General features: G+C 35.4%; 3 protein-coding genes and 1 pseudogene across 5 annotated transcripts; all 4 read right to left on the bottom strand.

The window, feature by feature from the left end:
• Positions 1-707: 707 nt before the first annotated feature.
• LOC130502687 (probable WRKY transcription factor 36) lies at positions 708-3,060 on the bottom strand (annotated as a pseudogene).
• Positions 3,061-8,375: 5,315 nt separating this feature from the next.
• On the bottom strand, positions 8,376-13,190 carry LOC108828566 (alpha-amylase 3, chloroplastic). Its single transcript, XM_018602299.2, has 13 exons — positions 12,775-13,190; positions 12,538-12,665; positions 12,396-12,450; positions 12,200-12,313; positions 12,004-12,112; positions 11,421-11,782; positions 10,324-10,967; positions 9,879-10,068; positions 9,618-9,724; positions 9,278-9,527; positions 9,063-9,185; positions 8,813-8,980; positions 8,376-8,724 (listed from the first exon to the last, which is right to left on the bottom strand). Exons 1-13 carry the CDS (start codon positions 13,090-13,092, stop codon positions 8,566-8,568), a joined length of 2,727 nt encoding a protein of 908 aa, XP_018457801.1. The 5' UTR covers positions 13,093-13,190; the 3' UTR covers positions 8,376-8,565.
• An 806-nt stretch (positions 13,191-13,996) lies between these two features.
• On the bottom strand, positions 13,997-16,036 carry LOC108823464 (hypersensitive-induced response protein 2). 2 transcript variants are annotated; one of them, XM_018596682.2, is made up of 6 exons: positions 15,973-16,036; positions 15,209-15,413; positions 14,985-15,105; positions 14,809-14,900; positions 14,641-14,737; positions 13,997-14,561 (listed from the first exon to the last, which is right to left on the bottom strand). In XM_018596682.2, the coding sequence occupies exons 2-6, from the start codon at positions 15,395-15,397 to the stop codon at positions 14,200-14,202; spliced, it is 861 nt and encodes a 286-aa protein (XP_018452184.1). In that variant the 5' UTR covers positions 15,398-15,413; positions 15,973-16,036; the 3' UTR covers positions 13,997-14,199. The 2 variants fall into 2 exon arrangements, with proteins under 2 accessions (XP_018452184.1, XP_018452182.1); XM_018596680.2 differs by having other exon boundaries at positions 15,894-16,009.
• A 504-nt stretch (positions 16,037-16,540) lies between these two features.
• Positions 16,541-21,174, bottom strand: LOC130502686 (protein NRT1/ PTR FAMILY 4.6). 2 transcript variants are annotated; one of them, XM_056997471.1, is made up of 5 exons: positions 21,027-21,174; positions 20,762-20,867; positions 20,439-20,656; positions 18,461-18,889; positions 16,541-17,843 (listed from the first exon to the last, which is right to left on the bottom strand). In XM_056997471.1, exons 1-5 carry the CDS (start codon positions 21,027-21,029, stop codon positions 16,854-16,856), a joined length of 1,746 nt encoding a protein of 581 aa, XP_056853451.1. In that variant the 5' UTR covers positions 21,030-21,174; the 3' UTR covers positions 16,541-16,853. The 2 variants fall into 2 exon arrangements, with proteins under 2 accessions (XP_056853451.1, XP_056853452.1); XM_056997472.1 differs by lacking the exon at positions 21,027-21,174 and having other exon boundaries at positions 20,439-20,685.
• Positions 21,175-22,203: the final 1,029 nt, after the last annotated feature.

The following is a 22,203-nucleotide window of genomic DNA, read 5'->3' as shown; positions in this document are numbered from 1 at the left end:
AGAATATCTTTAATAAATATAAACAATTATATCTTTAATAAAGATAAACAAATATAAACAATTATTTCTATATATATATATATATATATATATATATATATATTATCATCTAAAAGAATATTTTTTAATCATAAATAAAATTAGTTGCAAAAATATATAGTTAAAAATATTTCTAATCTATATATGAAAGATTTCAAGAAAATTAACGCAATAATGAATATATATTTTGAAAAATAAATTTCATATATAAATTATTTGATATTCTGTAAAAAAACTTAAAGATCATAAACAGTAAATTATCATGATATTTAATTAGTAATTGTAAAATGATTAGGCCCGCTTGCGCGGACACAACACCTAGTATTTTCTTATTAGTCATGTAACGAATGATAGATTTTTGAACTTTTATCCTAGTGTAGGTTTTTAACTTGTCTCATTCTATGTTCCAAGAAAAAAAAGTGTTCCAAAAAAAAAAAACTTGTCTCTTTTATCTATCTCATAGAAGAGTGATGACTAATAAGAGTATTCAGCAAATAGATTCAACATGTTCCATGTGCAATGTATTCAAAGACGGAAAATTAGCGTGTAGTGCTCGTTGTCTTTCATCAATAAGGATCCGTCTCGATTCTCTAGCAACAATCTAGTTAGCTGAACTATTTTTAGGTAAATTAACTGTTGGCAAAAAAAAGGAGTGATGACTGATAAAGAATTTGACGAAAAATTTAATATTGACACTAATGAAGCTGTCATAACATCCCACACAGAGATATATCTAACAAAACATATAGCATGGGTAATCCTTTCCTTATATATTGAGTTAGAAAAGAATATGAAGACACTGATGACAAAGGAAACAAAAAAATTGTATATAGTTATTGCTGTCCCGAAAGTTTGGTTTGATGTGATAAAGAGGCCGTTTGCGAATATTTAATCAAGGGAGAGTGTGATCTCAAGCCACTGAAGCTTAAGGTCTGACTTTTTGAGGGAGATGGACGATCAGATGAAGAGAAGCTGAGCGAGGAGGAAGATAGAGGGTAGTTTGGTAGTTGATCTGGATCATAGTTTGGTCGTGTGAGGTCAAGTGTTACCGTGGGGTGAGAGTTAGTGGTGGAGAAAGAGACGTTGTGAAAAGGGAAGAAACAGCTTAGGCTCGCGGAGGAGGATGAGCCTGATTGTAATAAGGAGGCAGCAGCTGAAGTTCCGGCAGCCATGTTGGTTGCTTCCATGGGAAGCGGATGGTCGTGAGTTCCTTCGTACGTCGTCATATAAGCGGAGGTATCATCTTCTCCGCATCTTTGCACCTACATATATATACATTCTTACACTTGTCACACTTTTTCTTCTGGACTAAAAAGTTCTTTGTTAATATTTGGGATCTATAGAAGAGCCAATGATTAAGATCGCAGTGGGAGGACCCTCTAGTCTTTCTTCAACCACTGGACCACCATGAAATGGTCTACATAAATTACATTTACCATTGATTACTATTCATACAAAAATATTTAGTTACCATAACTTTTGTTAGATGGAGCCAAGTTTGTTGCCATTATTACCATAGTGCATAGCTATATATGAGTTCGAATTTCGGATTGTAAAATATGTAAAATGTTTTGTACCTGTTTTCTGACGGGACAATTTGAGGACATGGAGCAGCGGTAATAGGCTCGTGGAAGAGGATTCGCTTTTGCAGTCTTCTGACCGTACTTCCTCCATTGGCAACCATCGTTTATCTATGTAACATCAATATCAATATGTTACATGTCACATCTAAGATATAGAGAAAATCTATGTAACGTATTGTTATATAACTTTGTACGTACTGATGGGTCTTCACATGGGGCTTTCACACAAACCCTAGTTTTCTTTAAACCCGTTTGCTCTTGTCCTTCCAAAACCTCTTGATGATCTTCGTTTCTAGCCGCTTTGACATCTTTCCTCGAAGATATGCATTTATTATCCACGTTTTTGATTTTAACATCCTTACAAAGACAATCTAACTTCATGGTTTGATCAGTATAGAGATCTTCACAGCTTCGAATCCGAAATCCTAAACCGAGTGCAGATCTTTTCTTATCTGACCCCTCACTGATCTCATCAGAAATCTTGTCCAGACTAATCTTATTATTTCATCTACACTTTTGGAGACATTCAGGTCTGGTCTTCCAAGCCTAAGAGATATATCTACACCAAAATCGTCGTGGCTATTAATATCTAGCTCCATCGAAGCTTCATGTTGTGGTCGGAAAACTCTGGAGACATGCATTTGAAGAGATTTATAATCAGTAAGAACCGTAGAGAGTAAGAGCTTTAACTTCTCATTTTCTTCTCTAACTTTCTCCAACTTGGCTTTTGTTGCATCAAGCTCCACTTCCTGTAAATATCCAGAGCACAAATTGCTTAGTTACATTAATGGCTTCACCTTCATACTACTTGTGTTTACTACATACATGATTTATTTTTTTATCCATGTATAATTCTAAGCATTTCGAAAATTATTTCTTCGTAACTCAACACACAAAAACAGAGATAGAATACTAAAAAAAATATATATATTGTATCGACATTATTGACCTATATTATATGCCTGTTACGTTACTACATCTATCAAATCCGAATATTTTTGAATATTTGAATTCATTTACCTGAATAAATCTAGATATCCTCAACTTTTTATAGACCAAGCAGGTTGACTTTTATAACGTGCAGTAAGTGTGTATAACTTCAAACAATCAACAAACGTATCAATTACATATATTTATATACAGTATATGAACGCGTATATCTAAAATTCGAAATTTTCAACGATAAAACGCCAAAAGAAGATTTAAAACAGCCATACCCGAACCGATTAGAGAAAACAATGGTTTAAACTCTTAAATCAAGATATAGTTTGTTCCTTTTACCTTATCAGATTCTGCCATAACACCATCGGAAGGATGAACACATGAACTGATCTTCTCTTTGATCATACTATACTTATGATTCAGATCTTGAGAACAGTTGGATCTGCTCTTTCGGCTGTTCTTTGTTGCAAGAAAACAAAGAGAGTTGTATACTCTTCAATTATATGTAGAGTTGTAGCTTCTTATAAAGAGTCAGGAGCCTACATTGACTCTGCATTTTAGTAAGAGGAAATACAAACTAAAATATTATTTCTATTGGTGATCATCACCATGTTAATACCAGCTCTGATTGGAATCATTCTCAACTTCGTCTCGATTCTTGAATAATCCTGAACCGACGACTCAGCATTATATAATAAAATAAGTCTATTGTCATAATAAATAATAGTAATAATTCAAATTGTATTGCAATCCGAATCATGAATCATGTATGATATAATACTTTATAATATTTTTTGGTAAAACACTTTCTAATATTTCATTATATTTTTTCTATACTTCTGCATCATTGATTATAGCAACGCTGTAGACATTATGTATAATTTATTGGTAACTAGGACGAGTCTTTACTTTTGGCATGTACGTACGGATATACCGGATTATACTAGTCCTCTATACCATCTCGTCGAATTAAGCATGGATTCCCTGATCTTCTAAACGAAAGAAATTTGTGTGTTTATATTGAAGTAACATTATTTGTATCTAAACCTAATTCTTTTTCCTAAACCTAAAAGTTTTGGGACCACTTCTTAATTAGGACGTTGGCGGAATTCATTCATTTCTCTCTTGAGATGGAATGATTATCGGAGATCTAGAATATATGTGTTTCAAAAATTTCAGATATTCAAGTTATATACATCCAATATTAAATCATTTAGAATCAAAATTAACTTTATTATTTTTAATAAGAAAAAATAGTCATTTCATTTTTCTTAATGTTTTTTTTAATTCTATTATTTCTTTTGTAACTTAGTTATATATGCAATGAAGTATAAAACTTCTCTTTGGTATAAGGTCTAATGATATAGTCAAAACATAAAAATGATCCTGCTCTAACCGGTCCATATGAAACACCTCAAGGGTGCACTGTACACAGCTGTTTCACGCATGTTCAGTGCTGACAGCACTGTCCGGGCAGGGATTCAATTTCCAATGAATTGAAGACACATGATCGATTTGCAGTTGTTTAAGTTCCGTTAAGGCGACCAATGATAATATTTGTTACCAAACCCATGATGGCGAATCTGTAATTCTGAATTCTTGAGTTTATATAACCACTAACTGAAACTGTATACAAAATAACGTAGGTAACTAATCTTATGTTCTTCATGAATTAATAAACAGAATATCAAGAAGAACATGAGATTAGTCAATTACTACGTTACTAACGTAATTTTAATCTGTATTATTTTTTGTAGATTGTGAATGCAAATATATAGTACCAAAAGTATCACTAATCATTTTGGAGAGGAAGTTAGGGGTGGGCGTTCGGGTATCCGTTCGGGTTCGGGTCGGTATTTCGGATTTTTGGGTATTTCGGTATTGAGTATAATACCGTTCGGGTATTTCTAAACTTCGGATCGGGTTCGGGTATTTTTAATTCGGGTTCGGTTATTTCGGATCGGGTTCGGATATTTAGATTTTAAAAGAAATAAAAATAAAATTTTCTTTTTTAAAGTTTTTTATATTAAAATATATAGATTTTACTTAACTGGTTTTTTTTTTTTTTATAGATTGAATGATTATTAGATTTGGAGATAACATTTCCAAAATAAAAATATTAATTTGGCTATTGTTTTTAACTTTGGATGTAACTTTGGTTAATACATGAAATAAAAAGTTTAACATGCATTTTAAATGAATATCAAATTGTTTTCTCCATAATTATATATATATATATATATATATATATTATATGATTTTAAAGTATGTCTAATATCAATATAAATATTTTAAATAAAATGAGAGATGTAAACTAGAAATATAAGGGTAAGTATACACATGTTCGGTTATTTTTGGATATCCATTCGGGTTCGGGTATTACCCGTTCAGGTTCGGATATCCAATCTCTCCTAACTTAATACCTGTTCGGATATTTTACTACTTCGGTTCGGATTTCGGTTCAAATTTTCGGGTCGGGTTCGAGTGCCACTTCGGATATCGGATAAAGTGCCCACCCCTAAGAGAAAGTATCTGAGACATAGGATTTATATATAGTAACAAGACTATCACTTAGTCAAAATTAAAAACTATCAGGAATAATTGATTACTGATAGTTTTGTTACTATATATATATATATATATATAAATCCTATGTCTTACATATATATACCGTTTCTCTACAAAATTGTTTACTTTTTTGTAGATTGGGAATGCAAATTTTTGAATATGCTATAACATGTTACAAGTTGAACAAAGATAATGTCTGTACTGCAAATTTGTGTTATTTGAAAAAGATTGAGAAAGCTAACCTACAGTGGCAAACAATGAATGCTTTTATATGCCACTTCAATAATTTATGTTATGATAAGGAGAAAAATGAGAGCAGGATCCGGTAACTAGTCTACCAAGTACATGTCATAACTAGACTAGTCATAAGACTCATAACAATACAGTGGTATTATTATATCTTAGCTAGAAAGAAATCTATAATTAATGTAACTTTTATATTGTACAACTATGAGTCTATGACATTACGGTGATACCGTCAATGATCTACCACGTCGTGCGTCGGAATCTATCGCATAATCATTTATTAAAACGGTGAAGTCAATTTAAATTATTTCATGTCAATTTTTTTTTTATAAATTAAAATAGGCATGGACATTCTGAAAGTTTCAATTTGATTGATTTGGATTTTCGTATTTTTAATATTATAATTATAATTTTTTGGATTTTACTAATTCTCAGGTCAAAATTCAGTTTGTTTTTTTTTCAAATTTAGTTTGGATCGGATTGTAACAAATATCTAAAATCGTCCAAAAATACTTTTTAAACTTAGAAATTGACAAAAAATTCAAAACAAATAAATTATTCACAAATTCAATTAAAAGTTAGTTAAATTATATACACTAGCTAAAAGTATTCAAAATAATACATAAAATAAATTACAAAATCTTCCAAATACTATAAAATATCTAAAATAATCTTAACACATATAAAACATTAACTAGATTTTGATCTGTCCGACTGAGCGGGTGTTTACTTTAATTTATAAAAATATTATCAATCTAAATTGGAAATTATTAGATTATAAATTATGCTCCACGTTCTTTGATGTCATACGATTGTTATTATATTTAATGTACTTGTAACACGAAGAAAATACTAATGTTAGTATATAATTTTTTGCATTGTTTATTTGATATTGTAACCATATAACTTTAAATTAATAATAACATATATATCTATTAATAGACAACAAATCTTGTTTCAGAGAAATATATTTTTACCTCTGTATTATATAAAAACTATAAATACCAATAATTATAATAAACAACCAATAATTACAATGATTCAATAAATAATCTAGTTATCAAAATGGAATATAATAGCAAATTAAATAATTTGGTATAATTCTATAGTAATAATTTAAAAAAAAAACATAAGCCCAACCCAAAATAAATGTTATATTTATGTTCAAACAACATTTTAATTTTTTAATTCTGCAATTCATATTACCAAATAAAACTAAAAAATATTTTTACTTTAATAAGATAGATAGATGTATTCAACTAATTTTAGATATCTTTAAATCATATTTTGGATTTTCGTTTCGGTTCGAGTAATAACCAAATTTTAAAGTTTTAAGCTCACAAATCCTGTGATGTTTTTATATAAAGGTTCCGATCAAATTTTAATTTTCGATTTAGATTTAAATAGGTGTTTCGACTTCGTATAAAAACACACAAACGTAAATTAAAACATAGCAAAACAAACCAGAAATTTGGTATGATATTATTTTATAAGTCAGTATTCAAACTCGGATCCGGCCGGCTAAGTTTGGTGGGAACGGAAACTGACCAGTAATCTACCACTAGAACAATCCAGACAAATATCATAATATATGTAGCCACCTTTCTTTCGAATCCACAGTTCTTCCACGTATTCACACTTTTATAAGAACAATGTAACTTCAGGTTAAATTGATTTACCCAAAAACAAACAAACAAACTTTTTTTTGGCAAACAAACAAACTTAAACTGTACAATTCTCAAGACTATCACATTTTATGTTTTTTAGTACTTAGTACAAACTTCCACCGAAATCATTAATTATAAAAATAATAGAAATTTTAAGTTGAGTACAGATTTATAAAGAAAAAATAGGAAAGGATAGTGAATGTTTCATATGTACCTAATTACTAAACTTATTTAAGCAATGCTAGCTTTTTTCAAGCATTAGTATATTTAGAATTAATATTTTAGGATATCTCTAAAAATATACAGAGACGAACTACATTTTTAACTGCTTCCTTCAGCTTATCACCTTAACAGATACGCTTTCAACTGGAGGAAAAATGTCTGGAACCTGAATTGTGCTCCAAAGGTAAAGCTTTTCTCCTGGAAGCTCCTGCAAGGAGCCGTGCCAGTGGGTGAACGCCTAGTGCAGAGACATATTGATATTGATCCAAGATGCAAAAAATGTGGTCGCGTAGAATCTATCACTCATCTACTCTTCCAATGCGAGTTTCCGCAAAAAGTGTGGCTCTTAGCTCCTCTTGCAAATGAGCTGGATCTCAGAGGAATGATAGATTTACAGACGACGTGGCCCTCAATCTGTTTCCAGAAAACTCTACCTCCGGCTGGAGTGACAAACGACTTGTTTGTTCCTTGGATCTTTTGGGTACTGTGGAAAGCTCGCAATCGTTTTGTGTTCGAAAGTCACTTTGCATCTGCTGAAGACACTCTGACCTATGCTATCGCTTTAGCCAGAGAATGGAGTATCCATGGACAACCAGATACTAAAACAACCACGAGCTGTAAAAGGAGAATTGTTCCTGCTAGAGGAGATGAAGTGGTGATACGAACGGATGCCGCGTGGAACTCGACGACAAGGAATGCAGGTTTAGGATGGGTCGTTCTGCAACTACCTCAACACCGGGAATTTCGAGACAGCAGAGACTATGTCTCATCGTCCTTATTGACTGAAGGACTTGCGCTCCGTGAGGCAGTTTCGTCTGCGCGCGCCTTGGGCTTAAAATGCCTGAGATTTGAATCTGATTCTATTCAACTGATCAACTGTATCAACGCTGGAGGCAATATTGCAGAACTACACTCGATAGTGTCGGATGTGCTATCTCTTTCTTCTTCTTTTGACTTTGTGTCTTTTGTCTGGATCTCTAGGGAGAAAAACTTTATGGCTGATAGCTTTACTAAGAAAGCCTTGTATGAGTTTGAAACCTTGGTTGTTGTGGATGCTATTAATGTTCCCAACTAACTCTATTTATGCAATGAAGTATGTGTTTCAAAAAAGAAAAAAAACAGATACACTTTACAAACAGCAACAGTGTTGATACAACAATATGAATATGTTCTAAAGTTTCGTGAAAATCGGGGTAAATCTTTATTTCTGGTTCTTCCCTGAAACAGATACATATATAACACATTTTCTCCAGGGAGCATTTTTTATTTACTACACACATTAGAATAATACATCCTTCTTAAGATGTTTCCCACACCTTATAGTCTCTGCCTTCGACGGCAACAGACCAGTTTTGAGATCCGCTTGGTGGTTCGTAATGCCCTGGTCCAATCTTCATTGCAACTTTCTCATCTATTATAGCCGCATACACATCTCTCTCACTCTTTACTATGTTCACCTTTATAATGTATTGTACAAAGTAAAGTCTAGTTTAAGACCTGACGAATTAGTAAAACTAAGTTTACAAGATTGCGAGTTTTATTTACCTCACTCCGACAGTGAAGTTTCTGTCTGTTCCTGAGAGACAGAAGAGAAGAAATCTCGGAACGGTAGTCTGAGTAGATGTGGTCGAAGAAAACAGCTGGTGTTCCTGGATGAGTCAAGATGTAAGCATATCCTTGCATCTCCTTCCCTCCTGGGAATCTCCAGTGACCCTTTTAGAAAGGAGGAAGAAACTTTCGTTAAAGACGGCTAGTTTATTTGAAGGGTGACAACAATGGTGAGAGAAAGTAAAACCTGAGTAGAGCCAGTATCATGATTCTCTATGAATGTTACAGCACGTGATGGCCACCATCCAACTACACCAGGCGGCTTCCCTTGTGGGTCTGAGAGTCTCCAATATTCACATTTTTGAAGCGCCTAACACGCAGACAATGCTTAATCTTATCTCATAAACCAAAACAAAACGGTATAATATCAAAAGGCCAGAAGATGTTGAATGTTGTTATTACCGTATGAAGAATTCCTTTGGTTGTGACATCAAAGGCACCAGCAGCTCCACTAGTTGCATTGATCCAGTCAACAATCCTTTGACGATGTGCGTCTTGATTGTAGTCCATTTCTCCATAAGTGTAACTTAGGGAATCCCAGTATTCACCAACCGCAAAGTAGGGTTTGCTAGCATCCATGTAGTCTTTGACATAACCTCCCCAGAACCCTCTTACAAAATCAAGCCTCCATCCATCATACCCAATTTCTTCTCTGCAGGTGTGAGTCCAAAAAGGGCGAATGAAATCAGACGCCAAAAACCAATCCACAGAGATTAAAGAAGATGAAAACAGGGGAACTAACCTCATCCAGCATAGCCATTCTTTGATATCCTTCCTAACAAAGTCCTGTGAGTGATCTATGTTTGGAGCAGCATGGAAATTATCTCCACTGCTCTTGTTTCCTCTACCCTGAATTGTATCGTCACAGAGTAATAGAGATCAATAAGCACTTTATTTCCCTCAAAAGTATTATTAACATCAGCAGCATCTATCTATCAACAAAAAGCACATTTTCTATCAAAGAATTTGCCTGTCTTTTTATTTCAAAAATGCAACAAGTTACCTGAAAATGAGGGTCATCTGCAACTACTGCCCTATCATCCCAGTTCAGACGTCCTCCAAATAGATTCCATACACCATTTGAATTCTTGAAATGTGCACAGCGGTGATTCAAAACAGCATCTCCCAAAACTTTGATCCCAACTTTGTGAAATTTCTTCACCGTTTCTTTTAGCTCATCAATAGTTCCATATCTGAAAGTTTGCAACAACGGGGAAATAATTATTTCAGATACAGCATTGAACCACAGTTTTCTTATCTGAGACACACTGCCACTGCATCATGTAACGGTCATCACCTCCAAAGAAAGATTAACATATAAGGCAACAAAAACAGTATTCAACCAGAAGTCATTTAATCCTACTTGAACATTGAACAACCTCATATTCATGACAAAGTTTTAAGCAACTAAGAAACTATAGAATGTTTTGTAAAATTGCAGAGCTAACCTGGAATTCAAGTTGTACAGGTCTTTAGGCATGTACCCTTCAGGTGACACAGATTCCGTCGGTGGAGGTAACCACAGAACAGTGAATCCAAGTGAAGCTAGCTCATCGGCTTTTTCTTGAAGTTCCTGATACCATCTCCCAGATTTATGGGATTCCCAGTTGAATCCCTGGCACAATATCTCAAATCCTGTGCCAGTTCCCGAGGAGATTTTGATTTCGGGCTCTTCAACCTCTGCTTCTAGAACACTTTCCGGGGTAAAAGTTGGAGTTGTGCTTCGGAATATGCTATATGCCTCCGCAGCAAGTTTCTCAATTTCTTGTAGAATGTTTATTTGCACTTCTTTTACGTTCCTCTTCTGACTCTTGTGAGAGGAAATGTCAATCGCCAAGTTCCTTATCTCGGTGATGATTTCATCAGTGAATCCACTTTCGGACACTTCTTGATTTGTTTTTGGTGTCTTCTCACTCACTTGAGCAGCTTCAGATTCAACGGGCAAGCTAGTTGAAGTAAGGAAAGGGACGTAGAAGTCTTCTCCTCTATTATTTAACCAAGTATTTTCATTTAACTTGAGCACAAAACATAATCCTTCGAGCTCTCCATCCAGAGAGAATAATCCAAACGATCCATTCCCATCGTCTTTTCTCTGCAGAAGGTTCATATGCATAAAAACTTAGATAATGTCACTGATGGGAAAATAAAATATTCTCATACGAAAGGTAGACAGGATATTATATTATTTGTTAACAACATGAAAAATGATCTCTAGGTGCCCACAGAAGTATCTGGAAGTAGCAGCAAAGACACGAGTATGGCATCATACTGAAGAACCGTAGAAGTATGCAATCCAGAGGATATGTCTAACCAGGAAAATGAAAAACCAAATGCTTAGTATTGCTAACCACCCTAATGCTAAGTCTAAAACCAGGTATGTACAACCTGCCAAGTGCTTGGACTGTCGTCAGCATTGCCAGGTGCTAACGAAAAACTAATATTGAATCCCACAGACTTAAATTAGAGAGACGCCACACAAGTGGTTATTGCCAAATTATCAAAGTGAACATTCAAATCTTGTCAAGGGAAATACTTCTATAGTTACCTGTAAACGAGTGCGCAATGCCTTGTTCTTAAACAAAGATGTTTCTTCTGGGTAAGGTTCAGCTGGAATTTCCCATTTTTTACTGCCATTTTTGCAAACTCCCCAGTGGACAGTAACATCTCCCGGTAAATCAGTTTCTATCGATACAATGTTCTTAGATGTTTCAGGGCATTTCCTTGCAGTGACACTGACTGAGTTATCACCGGCAACATGTTTACTAATTGGCATCTCCTCATAAAACTCTTCAAGACCTTTTCTTTCTTTCGTAGTCGTAGTACCAGACGAACTCTTCCCTTTTTTTTGAACATCTGCATCAGTCTCATCTGGTTTGACAACAATGTTAGAGAGCTTCCCAAGAGCACCTAGATATTCAAGTGAAACAACTCTCAATCACTGGATTTCTTTAAGCTTGAATTACAATTCGCTAAAAGAGAATGAGGATACAGTTATACACACAAGGATGAGAAAAATGCCTAAGTACAAAAATGCAAAACCAGTAGTCAGAACAGCAGATGTAACTATCTAAGCATAAGAAGTAGTCTACACTGAAAGATACAAAAAAAAAAACGCCCCAGCCACGTACCGAAGCCTTTCTTTGATCCGATCAAGTTTCCATCATCAGGAACATCATCCAGAAGAGGAACCTTAAAATCTCTCCCTTTGTGCTGATACCACGCCCCAGTTTCTTCATCCTGGAAAACAAAAACCCCAAATAAACGCACAACCAAGGGCAAACCAACAGTAATCTTCGTCACAAAAGGATATTAAACAACCAGAACCTTCAAAACAAAATTGAGAGCTGCTACAGAGCTTTCCAGATTAAGATTAACAGTAACTTCATGAAATGAATCTCCTTCTGATAACTTCCCCAAAGGTGTCTCAATGGCATAGTCCTAATTAACAACACGACAAACAAAGAAGAGTTTCAAAGCAACTATAGCCAAAAAAAGGAAAAACACCAAGTGATATATATACCTTGATGGCAACAGAGCCAGGTGGTCTCATATCTTCCGGAGGTTGATCCCATTCACTGCCAAGATTTCAAATGATCAAGGGAATAAAATAAAATATATCTCCCATCCCATTAATAAAAAAATCACATAAAAAAGGGAAGAACCTGCCAGTATCACCAAGATAAGAAACACCCCAATGAAGGATCCATTTGCCAGGAAGACTACATCCAACACTCAGCTCCCACCTATTCTCCTTCCCTTGCTTCAATCTCACATATATCTTTCCTTCTGCCTATCGTACTCCCAATTTCAAAAACAAGACTAAGTTAATAACCTCTCCACTAATCAATAAAATCAACTTAACAAACAAATGTGAAACCAAATTGTTCACAGTGTTTAACCTTATCGATTCGCTCGACGGGGAAATTCTGCTTGAAGATGACGTCATCATCCGATCGAGAGGTTGTTTCGACGACGGCAGTATCGGAGGAGCTGGCTCGAATCGCGACGGACCTTATACGCTCCTCCGAGCTGAAATGACCTAAGCTGTTTCCGGAGAAGACGATGCTTCTTCTCCCGATCGAGTGTAGCTTCTTGGAAGCGAAATGAGAACGGAGATTCAAGGAGGAAGGGGAGAAGAAGAAGCCTCTAGCTCCGTTTAGAGAGGCGTGGCGAAGAGGAGAGTGGTGGAGAAGAGGCTCAATGGGAACGGTGGACATTGCCGTTTCGAGGAGAAGATATTTTCTTTTTTTTTTGGAAGGGGGAGAGTGGACAGAAGGAGAAGAAGAGGTTATGAGTAGTTTGAAATTATTATTCGTGTTTTTTTGGGTGAAAGGGAAGATACTTTTTTATTTTTGAGATTCGAGTAAAGGCGTCGACTCTCACTTACAAGCCACGTCGGCTGTACCTCCGGGTCCCACTTGCGGGTCCCACCCTTTCCCCTCGTCGGCCAATTTTTTTGGAACTAAATCTGATGATAATTGTGGAAGTCTCTAGTTTAGTTTAACTAAAAAAACTAATTAATGTTTCTATATTAAACTTTTAAGAATGTTAATGATACATACTAAATGGAAACGTAGAATCGATTTTTATAAATCAGTGATGAAATTAGTATACCTATAGAGTATGTATGTGATAGAATAATAAATAAATGTTAAATAAGTTGTTTTTTCTGTCTAGTGATCTGACGGCTGAGCGGTGAGTTTGGAACGTTTTTGAGATTGTTGTCCCCGGAATCGTGACGCACAGATCTCAACTGGTGGTATCGTAGAGATCTAAAAAGTAGCTACCCTTTTTATATATAACAAGTTAATAATTGGTTTTATTTTTGTTTTATAAATGCTACTTTCTCTGTTGTTGTATAATACGCTAGTAGTATTAATTTCTCTATGCTTCTTGGCCTCTAGAGTCTAGACTAATGACGTTTCTAGTTTCTACCAAAGATCTTGAACTAAAGTCCTAATTAGTCATTCACAAATCACAACTTTGTAATAGCAAAAACAAGATAAAAGAGTTGTAAAAGGAAGTCCTAAACCAAATCTTCTGATTAACTAGCTTATGGTTTCATGAGTGCATGTATTTTATATTAACCTTAGTTTAAAAAAAGATAATAAAACTCTGTACTTAAACCCAAATTGCGTCATATACTATCAAAGCCCAAAACCATAAACATGATCCAGTCTACCAACGATAAGCAATCCATAAGGACTTCAATACTAGAAAAGCCCAACCGCTAAAGGAAAAATAAATAAGTAGCCACCCCAACTAAACCACTCTGAAGAAAAGGCTTTTTGTACTTATTAAAATCTCTCATCACTCACTCATAATCACTCAGCAGCAGCGTTTCCCTGAAGAAGACCATCCCTGATCTGCGAAGCAATGTCCTTAACAGCACCCGGACCGTGCGGTATGAACACCGAGTTCGACTTGGAAGACGCACCAATCTCCTTCAAAGTATCAAAGTACTGAGTGACAAGAACCATGTCCATCACGTCCTTGGAAGACGTCCCTGGAACAGACTCGGAGAAGGCCAGCACGCTGTTCCTCAGACCATCCACGATGGCTTGTCTCTGACGTGCTATACCGAGACCCGAAAGGTACTTGGACTCAGCTTCTCCTTCGGCTCTCTTGATCTGAAGTATCTTCTCTGCCTCTGCTTTCTCACTAGCTGCCTCTCTCATTCTTGAAGCTGTGTCGTCGTCATGTTATAAAAGCTTTTCAGAAAACAAAAGTCGATAAAACTTGTATATACAAGCAAGTGAACGTACCAGCATTGATCTCATTCATAGCTCTCTTGACATGCACATCAGGCTCGATATCCACAATAAGCGTCTGGACTATCTCATACCCGTAATGCGACATAGCCTTTTATAACACAACACAGGTTTTGAGTCTTTTTACTCAAGGGGAATGGTTAGGGAGTGGTTTGAGTTTACCTTTTCGAGCTCACTCTCAACGGTTTTGGCAATGTCGTTCTTCTGCTCAAAGGTTGAGTCTAGATCCAGCTTAGGCACACTTGCTCGGATCACTACTCCACAAAAACAAACCAAAGGTGAAACACAAACAATAAGTTAAAACAAAAAAAATGGTATAAGATATCGAAGAAACAAACCGTCAAAGACATAAGCTTGAATCTGATTCCTGGTGTTGCTGAGCTTGTAAAAAGCATCTTGAGCACTCTCAGCTAAAGCACGGTACTGAATGGAAGCAACGACGGTGACAAACACATTATCCTAAACACACAAAAAACAAAAAGAAACCATTTTTAACAAAACAAGTTCTCGAGAGAAGAAGAAGACACAAAACAAGAGAGTAAAAAAAAAAAAAGCAAGAGACTTTAGTTTTGGTCTCGCAGCGAACATCGAGCTGTTGAACACGCAGGGAGAGGTGACCAGCGACTTGACTCCCTATGCACCAGGGCAAACAGTGACAACCTGGCTCGAGAACGTCGTCGAACTTCCCGAACGTCTCTTTGATAGCAACAGTGGACTGATCGACTTGGACGCATCCTAGAACTTGACCCATTTTTTGTTATTTTTCCCTGTAAATAATCAATCAAAGCAGAAACATGAGAAAGCTTTAGAAAATGAAATCAACAAGTCTGTATAAATAAATATCTGTTGAAGAAGAGAACAAGAAGTAAGGAACAAGGCAAAGATTCTGTGTAACTATACACACCACACAAAAGTCAACAGACAATTCAAACTTGTCTTCTTGACCTTATAATCGAAAGATAAAGATTATTTTAACGAAAATCAAATCATTTTTAAAAACCAGGGTAGACTCAGATGTTTTATTTAATATTTCACTGTTCAACAGAATAATATTTTAGTCTAATTGAATCCTAGTTAACTGAACAAAATACGCTAAACCCTATTAGCCGTAAAAAAAAAAATCGAATTCCCAAAAAAAACAGAGAAGCAAACCCTAATTTCGACAAGATTATGTCGAAAAGGGGTCCACAAAAAGAAAATTAGCTAGCGAGAGGAAGAGCGGAGATCTACAGAAGCAATGAAATTACACGGAACTGTGATTTAGAGACGAGAGACGCGAATCGCATAAATTAAAAAGGAAGAGACAAAGGAAGGTTAAGACGAAACCGTGTCTTTTTTTCGCAAGTGAGTGTCTCTGATTCTGCTCTGTTTTGATTTGCACCCACTAATATAATAAAGTAACATTTTAAAATTAATTTTTCATTTTAAAATTGATTTGCACCCATTAAATTAGTTTCATTTTAAAATTAATTTTTTTATGACAAAAAAATACTGTTGTTCAAAAAAAATATTTTTACTAGGCCCATGTAAAGTGTTCAACAGTGTTCACTAATATTAGTTAATTTTTGGTCAAACAAAAAAAAGATAATTTTAGTTAATTGGAAGATAAGAGAATGGACTTTGTTTCAATATTCTTTACTAGGCCCATGTAAAGTGTTCAACAATTTTTGGGCCTCGTTGCTTCATCCATATACCTTTCTCAGCAATTTCACATAGACAAAAGACAGCCGTATAGCATTCGTTTCTCATAAATATCACTTTGTTTCTTTTTCTGAAAAGGCTTTCAGACAAATATCACTTTGTTAATATCTTTATGAAATCAAGGCAAAGAATGAAGTTTAATAATCTCAAGATTCTAAACACTCAACACACGGAAATCTGCACACACACACAAAAAAAAAAACTAACCCTTGTGAATGAATATATCAAAACGTTAAAGTACCGTACAGCGCAAGAAACAATTCAAAAGTAAAAAACTAAACCAAGTTAATTAAATATCATAATCACTCGCTGTACATTCCTTAGTCCAACGAGTAAAAAAAATTCAACACCTCCCCTATTTACCTGACCACAGGTCCACAGCATCGCTAGTTTTATCCCACACCCCCATTCATCTCTTACATATATATCAGCCGGTGAAGTAAAAAAAAATATATATATTTTCCTGCTCTTTTCCTCCCATTCAAAAACCCTCAAAAGTGGATCATTTAGCTTCTCGAACCCGTTGATCTGTACTTGTACCGCATTGCCCAGAAGAGATAGTGCAAGAAGTTAGCTGCACTTAATACACACATTAGCCAGTAGAAGTAGTCTAGTTTGTAACGGTTTATCCTCTCTCCTCTAAGCCAAGGCGTGTTCCCTGAGCTCCCTGTTATGCTGTTCACTATCGACACGATCACCGAGCTTAGGTAATACCCCATCGCCAAGGAAGCCCACGAGAGCGACGTCGCTAGAGATCTCATAGAGGCTGGTGCTTCTGTGAAGAAGTACTCTAAAAGTCCAGCTAGTGTGAACAGATCAGCTGACCCTAGGAAAAGATACTGAAGCGCGATCCATAAGAAAGTTATTGGTAAGGTTTCTTTCGAGTCAAGCAACCCGGCGTCTTTGGCCACTCCCTTGCGTTTGATCTCGACGAGAGCTGCAACCGCCATCGCTAGTATCGAAAGAACTAAACCTACTCCGATTCTTTGTAGATGAGTGACTCCCGTTTCGGTTTTGGTTGTTTTTCTAGCGAATGGGATGATGAGATGGTCGTAGATAGGTGCTAAGACCATGATGAACACGACGGGGAAGACCGGTAATGAAGCTGGAGGAATCTTTAGGCTACCAATCTTTGTGTTCATGGAAGCAGCTTGTTGGACGGAGAATGTGGAGAGCTGAGCTAAGCAGCAGTTGAGCATGATAGTGCAAGCAAATATAGGAAGCATTTTGAGCACGATCTTCACGTCCTCGACTTGTTGGATCGTGCATTCTAGCAACCTATGGTCTGGTTTCTCCTCAGCGGCTCTGTTCAAGAATCTCAAACTGTTGGAGAGTTGGGCCTGAGGAGGAGGCACTGGTTCTTGATGACGTGGCTTTTCAAGTTCTCCTGATTCGGCAACCTCTTTTAAATGATTAGAGGGACTAATAGCTAAATTCACAACCGCATTGCTTGGACTCCCATTAGAACAACTCTTAACAGAAGCCGCAAGAAGAACCTGAAACAAACAAACCATATACATTACTTAGAATACACGTTTATTCACAGTATCAAACTTAACGAAGGATATCAAATTCAAACGGAATTTTGTGTTTTTGATGGGAATTTTTTTTCTTTGCCGTAAAATTCAAAATAAAAATTTAAATATTAGCTTTAACTAAAATAAACCCTATAAATACTCAAAAATATATACGATAAACCCTATTTACACCTAATATATTTACTAAATACTCCCTCCATTTCGTAAAAGTCCATATTTTAGAAAAATATTGTTTCAAAAATATACATTTTCACTTTTTCAATGTATTATTTAATGAAAAATTGTAAATTTCAAAAAGATTAATGGTGTTTATTGAATTTATATTGGTTAAAATTTATAGAAAATTGTTATTCACAAAAACAATATATTTACAACCAAACTTTAATATGTTTTCTTAATATATATGAAAAGTTTAAAATATATATCATTTTGAAACGGAGTGATTAGTATTTAGTCAAATATGATAGAGTTTTGAATTTATAATTTTTGAAGGGTTTAAGCTACTTAAACATCCCTACTTAAACACACATGTTTGTTCTCATACTCAAACTTAGCTAAGAAGGTGAAAAACATACCTTCGAGATTGTTGTGAGAGGACTTCCACATGGGATCTTGTTCCTATAAAACTTTGAACCAGAGAGAAAGATGAGAATCGAGACGAATATGGCGATAGTAGAAACACCAAATCCCCATTCCCATCCTTTGTTGTCTTCTAACCAAACCACGAACGTCACGGCCACGAGTGCTCCACAAGCAAGACAGAACACAAAGTAGTTGAAGAACGTTGACCTTTGTTTCCGACCTTTAGGTGTACTCTCATCAAACTGCTCTGCTCCATGCGACGGTAATGACCCTTTAATCCCTCCCACTCCTAAAGCCACAAGGTACAATCCCACAAACAGCATCGCCGCCTTAGAACCACTCACCGCTTCGCATGTTGGACCATCGCACGTTGGTGGCATTAGGGATGGTGTTCGAGCTTGGATCGTGAGTATGACCAATCCCTGCACGCGTCCAAAACTAATATTATAAACATTATTGGCTAAATTGTGATAGTATTTGTTAAAAATGATAAGAGACGGGTTTTTTTTTGTGGGAGTTACAAAAGATTATGGGACCCGGGACACGTGAAGAGCACGCGAGTGAGTTTAACCCTTGTGGTTCATGAGAGTCAGAGCAGCGACGTATACAAATAATTGAAAGCGTTACGAACGATGAATTTATTAAATGAAGTATGGACATAACCTAATTTTCGTGTGTTCTTCTCATTGGCCATTGCAATTTTCTTGAAGAAAGCACTTCGGTTACACTGACGTAACAACAGGGTTGTTTTTATGTTTTGGACAGTTGTATATGAATTGCCATTGTTTTTATGTTTTGGACTGTTGTATATGAATGAATTGCCATACATTATCCCATGATATACTGATAGGTTTTAGGTGACTATTCGATTCAATAGTAGTTTTAATTAGGATATGGATAGTACGTAGTACTTTATCTCGAAATCGCAAGTTCACTAAATATATTTGTAAGTTGTAGACGGTTGTAAATTTTACAATAATATTATTACAGAGTATATGTCAGTGTAGAGCTAACTCAGCTGAACGTGATCCATTAAAACCTAGCCATAATGGGTGATAGATAAAATAGTGTTGCGTTTGCGTCACGATTAGAATTTAGAACGTCCGGACGCTACCCACACATATAAAGAAAGCCAAGCATTAAGAGCCCAACTGTACGTTCGAACTACAAGTTTGTTTTGTCTTTTGTAAGACTATGTTGCAAAGTCACGAGGGTACGAGTGGCAGACGTTATATATAAGTGGACATTATAGTTTCACTACCCTATCAAATGTGAGACAACAAGATAACACACATACACAAAGGCAAGGAAGTATTTAGTGTAGTTACTGAAACTCAGGAAAGAGTTCTAAATTTTTCCCTTTTTTGTCCCTAAGACAGTGACTGTTTTAAAAATGAATAGCTACTTGTAAAAATACGGTAGGTCCCTCTCCAACATACGATTATATTGATGGTATCACGCATGTCACATGTGTTGTGTTGGGAGTAGGGCGTTGCGTATTGATACGGTACCGTATCAAAGTCACGCTTCTTACTTTGTCCTTTTTATTAGCATACCAATGCACGCATGGTTCGTTGGATTTTTTTTTGCTTACAAAAAAGCTTTAACTATTCATTTTCATATGCATAATTTTCTTCACTTTCGTGATATATATACACTAGATAGATATGCATGTGGATCTATCAATCAAAATGGGTTTTATGTAATGTGAATGGATTTATTGTTTTGGTGGCTATTCGTTTTTAAAAAGTCAACCCTAATAACTTCAGACTTAAGCCGCAGGGAAAAAAGCATAAAGTAAAATTCATTCATTAACGGATAATTTTGATAAATTTCTGAAGTTTAGATGGGGGTTTAAAGCCATTTTGTTGTTCTTTCTCAAGTGAATATTCTTCGAACTATAAGGGTTAGCAAATGTTAAAGAATTAGGTTAACACCATTGATCAAAACAGTAAGTGAAATCGGTCTTACCAGAAACTCAATGGAGGCGGAGATGAGGAAGATGACGTAAGTGGAGAAGAAAGCGTCGGAGAGGAAACCACCAAGAAGAGCTAAGAGAAACGCTGTGCCCATGAAGTTGGTGACATCGTTCGCTGATTTCGATGGAGACAAGTGCATGTACTCTCTTAGGTACAACACAAGGTTACTTGCATTCGCCAGATACGCTAGATTCTCTAATATCTCCACCACTGATTACAACAAATAAAGGAAGACAAACCTGTCAGTTCACATGATCCATCAGAGTTCAAAGGGAGGGAAAAAAGGAGGGGTAGAATTGAAATTTTGACACTGACCTAACGTGAAAGAAGCGGCAAGCATGCCGCCATGACGTCCTTTCACGGCAGCTCTGTTTCTCCAATCTGCGTAACCTTCCCATCTTGAGACCTCTTCTTCAACTTCCTGTTTTATTTCAAGAAACAAAAAGAAAACCAAAAGTTTGAGAAAAGACAAATAAATCTGCAAAAGGAAACAGCATCACACACAACAAATGATAATTTGAATTCTTGAAACGATGAAGACTGAAGAAGAAGAAAAATGTGAGAAGCTTCAAGAACCCACCATTCTTTTCTTTCTCTTTCTTTCTCTCTCAAACTTTGAGGAGAAGAAGTAAAAATAAAGGTTTTAATTATGAGGAAATATAAGTGAATGTGAGGAGGGTATTAATGGAATTTAAATAGATCGAGGAGAAGGCAAGGGTCCAATTGGGTGATAAGAAAGGAGAATTTGGGCCCTCTTTATTATTAGAAAATGACTTCATGTTGCAATTTTTTATGCTCTCTAATTAGGATAAGAAATGACATTTTTTTTCTCCTCCTTTTTTTTTCTTATAGAAAAATGCCTTACTTCTTTGTTTTTTATGGCACTAAAGATAATTTTAATTCCAAGAATTTATAAAGCTAGTAAGATAGTGGTGGAATAAAGACTAATCATCAATCATGTTTGTTTGCCTTTACTTAATATGCAAGTTGATTTAAATGGGGTTTCCAATACCAATGTCACATATCTAAACTGATTTTGTCTTTTATTCCCCGCAAGTTAGTGATAACATGTTTTTAAAATGGATATCGATTATTCACATCATATTATTCGGTAAGATGTAGTTAATGTTAACGAACAATAAAATTTTGAATAGCTCAGAGAATAACATGATAATTTAACGTAAAAAGAAACTTTTCATGTTTGTGTGGACATGATTAATAAATAATATCCATTATGTTTGGTTTGTTAATTTTTAATGGAGAAGGATGCAAGAAAATCCAAAAGAAAAGTTGAAGGAAAGATAAAGGTGATGGAAATTGGAAGGAATCAAACCGTCCACTAAATGGAATTAAAATAAATCTAGTGAAATTAACTTTGTTGACTAAAAGAAAATGAAATAGAACATTCACTTCATCTAGACCTAGTGATTCAAACTCTTTCTATTCATGGCAGGGTTGGCATTTACAATAATAGCCAATTAACTGATGTTACTAATTATCCTAATTTTGACATATTTTTATTCGTTTTAAACATAACTATAAGTAAACTATGCGTTGTTGTCGGCTAATAAATCACGTTTATACTTGACTCATAACAAATATCTATATCTATATATTCGAGGATTTTACCTCACGATGTATGTAGTTATAACTTTATGTAATACTTTTCTCTCGGAGCATCTCCAAGGGTTCACTCTATTTTTTACTCTAAAATAAAAAATAGTGTCTCTATAATAGAGATGTAGTTTACTCCAATA

The sequence above is a fragment of the Raphanus sativus genome, unplaced genomic scaffold, assembly GCF_000801105.2.
Source record: "Raphanus sativus cultivar WK10039 unplaced genomic scaffold, ASM80110v3 Scaffold0658, whole genome shotgun sequence".
NCBI classification, from domain to species: Eukaryota; Viridiplantae; Streptophyta; class Magnoliopsida; order Brassicales; family Brassicaceae; genus Raphanus; species Raphanus sativus.
This window is presented reverse-complemented; position numbering and strand designations above follow the sequence as displayed.

What these genes read in the sequence shown, in the direction of transcription:
- LOC108828566 (XM_018602299.2), bottom strand. Translation starts at nt 13,092, where the DNA reads ATGTCCACCGTTCCCATTGAGCCTCTTCTCCACCACTCTCCTCTTCGC. An exon ending in TATCTTGGTGATACTGGCAG is followed by an intron (nt 12,451 to 12,537) that starts GTTCTTCCCTTT and finishes AAATCTTGGCAG; the next exon opens with TGAATGGGATCAACCTCCGG. An exon ending in CGGATCAAAGAAAGGCTTCG is followed by an intron (nt 11,783 to 12,003) that starts GTACGTGGCTGG and finishes TTGAATATCTAG; the next exon opens with GTGCTCTTGGGAAGCTCTCT.
- LOC108823464 (XM_018596682.2), bottom strand. Translation starts at nt 15,397, where the DNA reads ATGGGTCAAGTTCTAGGATGCGTCCAAGTCGATCAGTCCACTGTTGCT. An exon ending in GCTGCGAGACCAAAACTAAA is followed by an intron (nt 15,106 to 15,208) that starts GTCTCTTGCTTT and finishes TTGTGTGTTTAG; the next exon opens with GATAATGTGTTTGTCACCGT. An exon ending in TATGAATGAGATCAATGCTG is followed by an intron (nt 14,562 to 14,640) that starts GTACGTTCACTT and finishes ACGACGACACAG; the next exon opens with CTTCAAGAATGAGAGAGGCA.
- LOC130502686 (XM_056997471.1), bottom strand. An exon ending in TGCCGCTTCTTTCACGTTAG is followed by an intron (nt 20,657 to 20,761) that starts GTCAGTGTCAAA and finishes TGTTGTAATCAG; the next exon opens with TGGTGGAGATATTAGAGAAT. An exon ending in CTCTCACAACAATCTCGAAG is followed by an intron (nt 17,844 to 18,460) that starts GTATGTTTTTCA and finishes TGTTTGTTTCAG; the next exon opens with GTTCTTCTTGCGGCTTCTGT.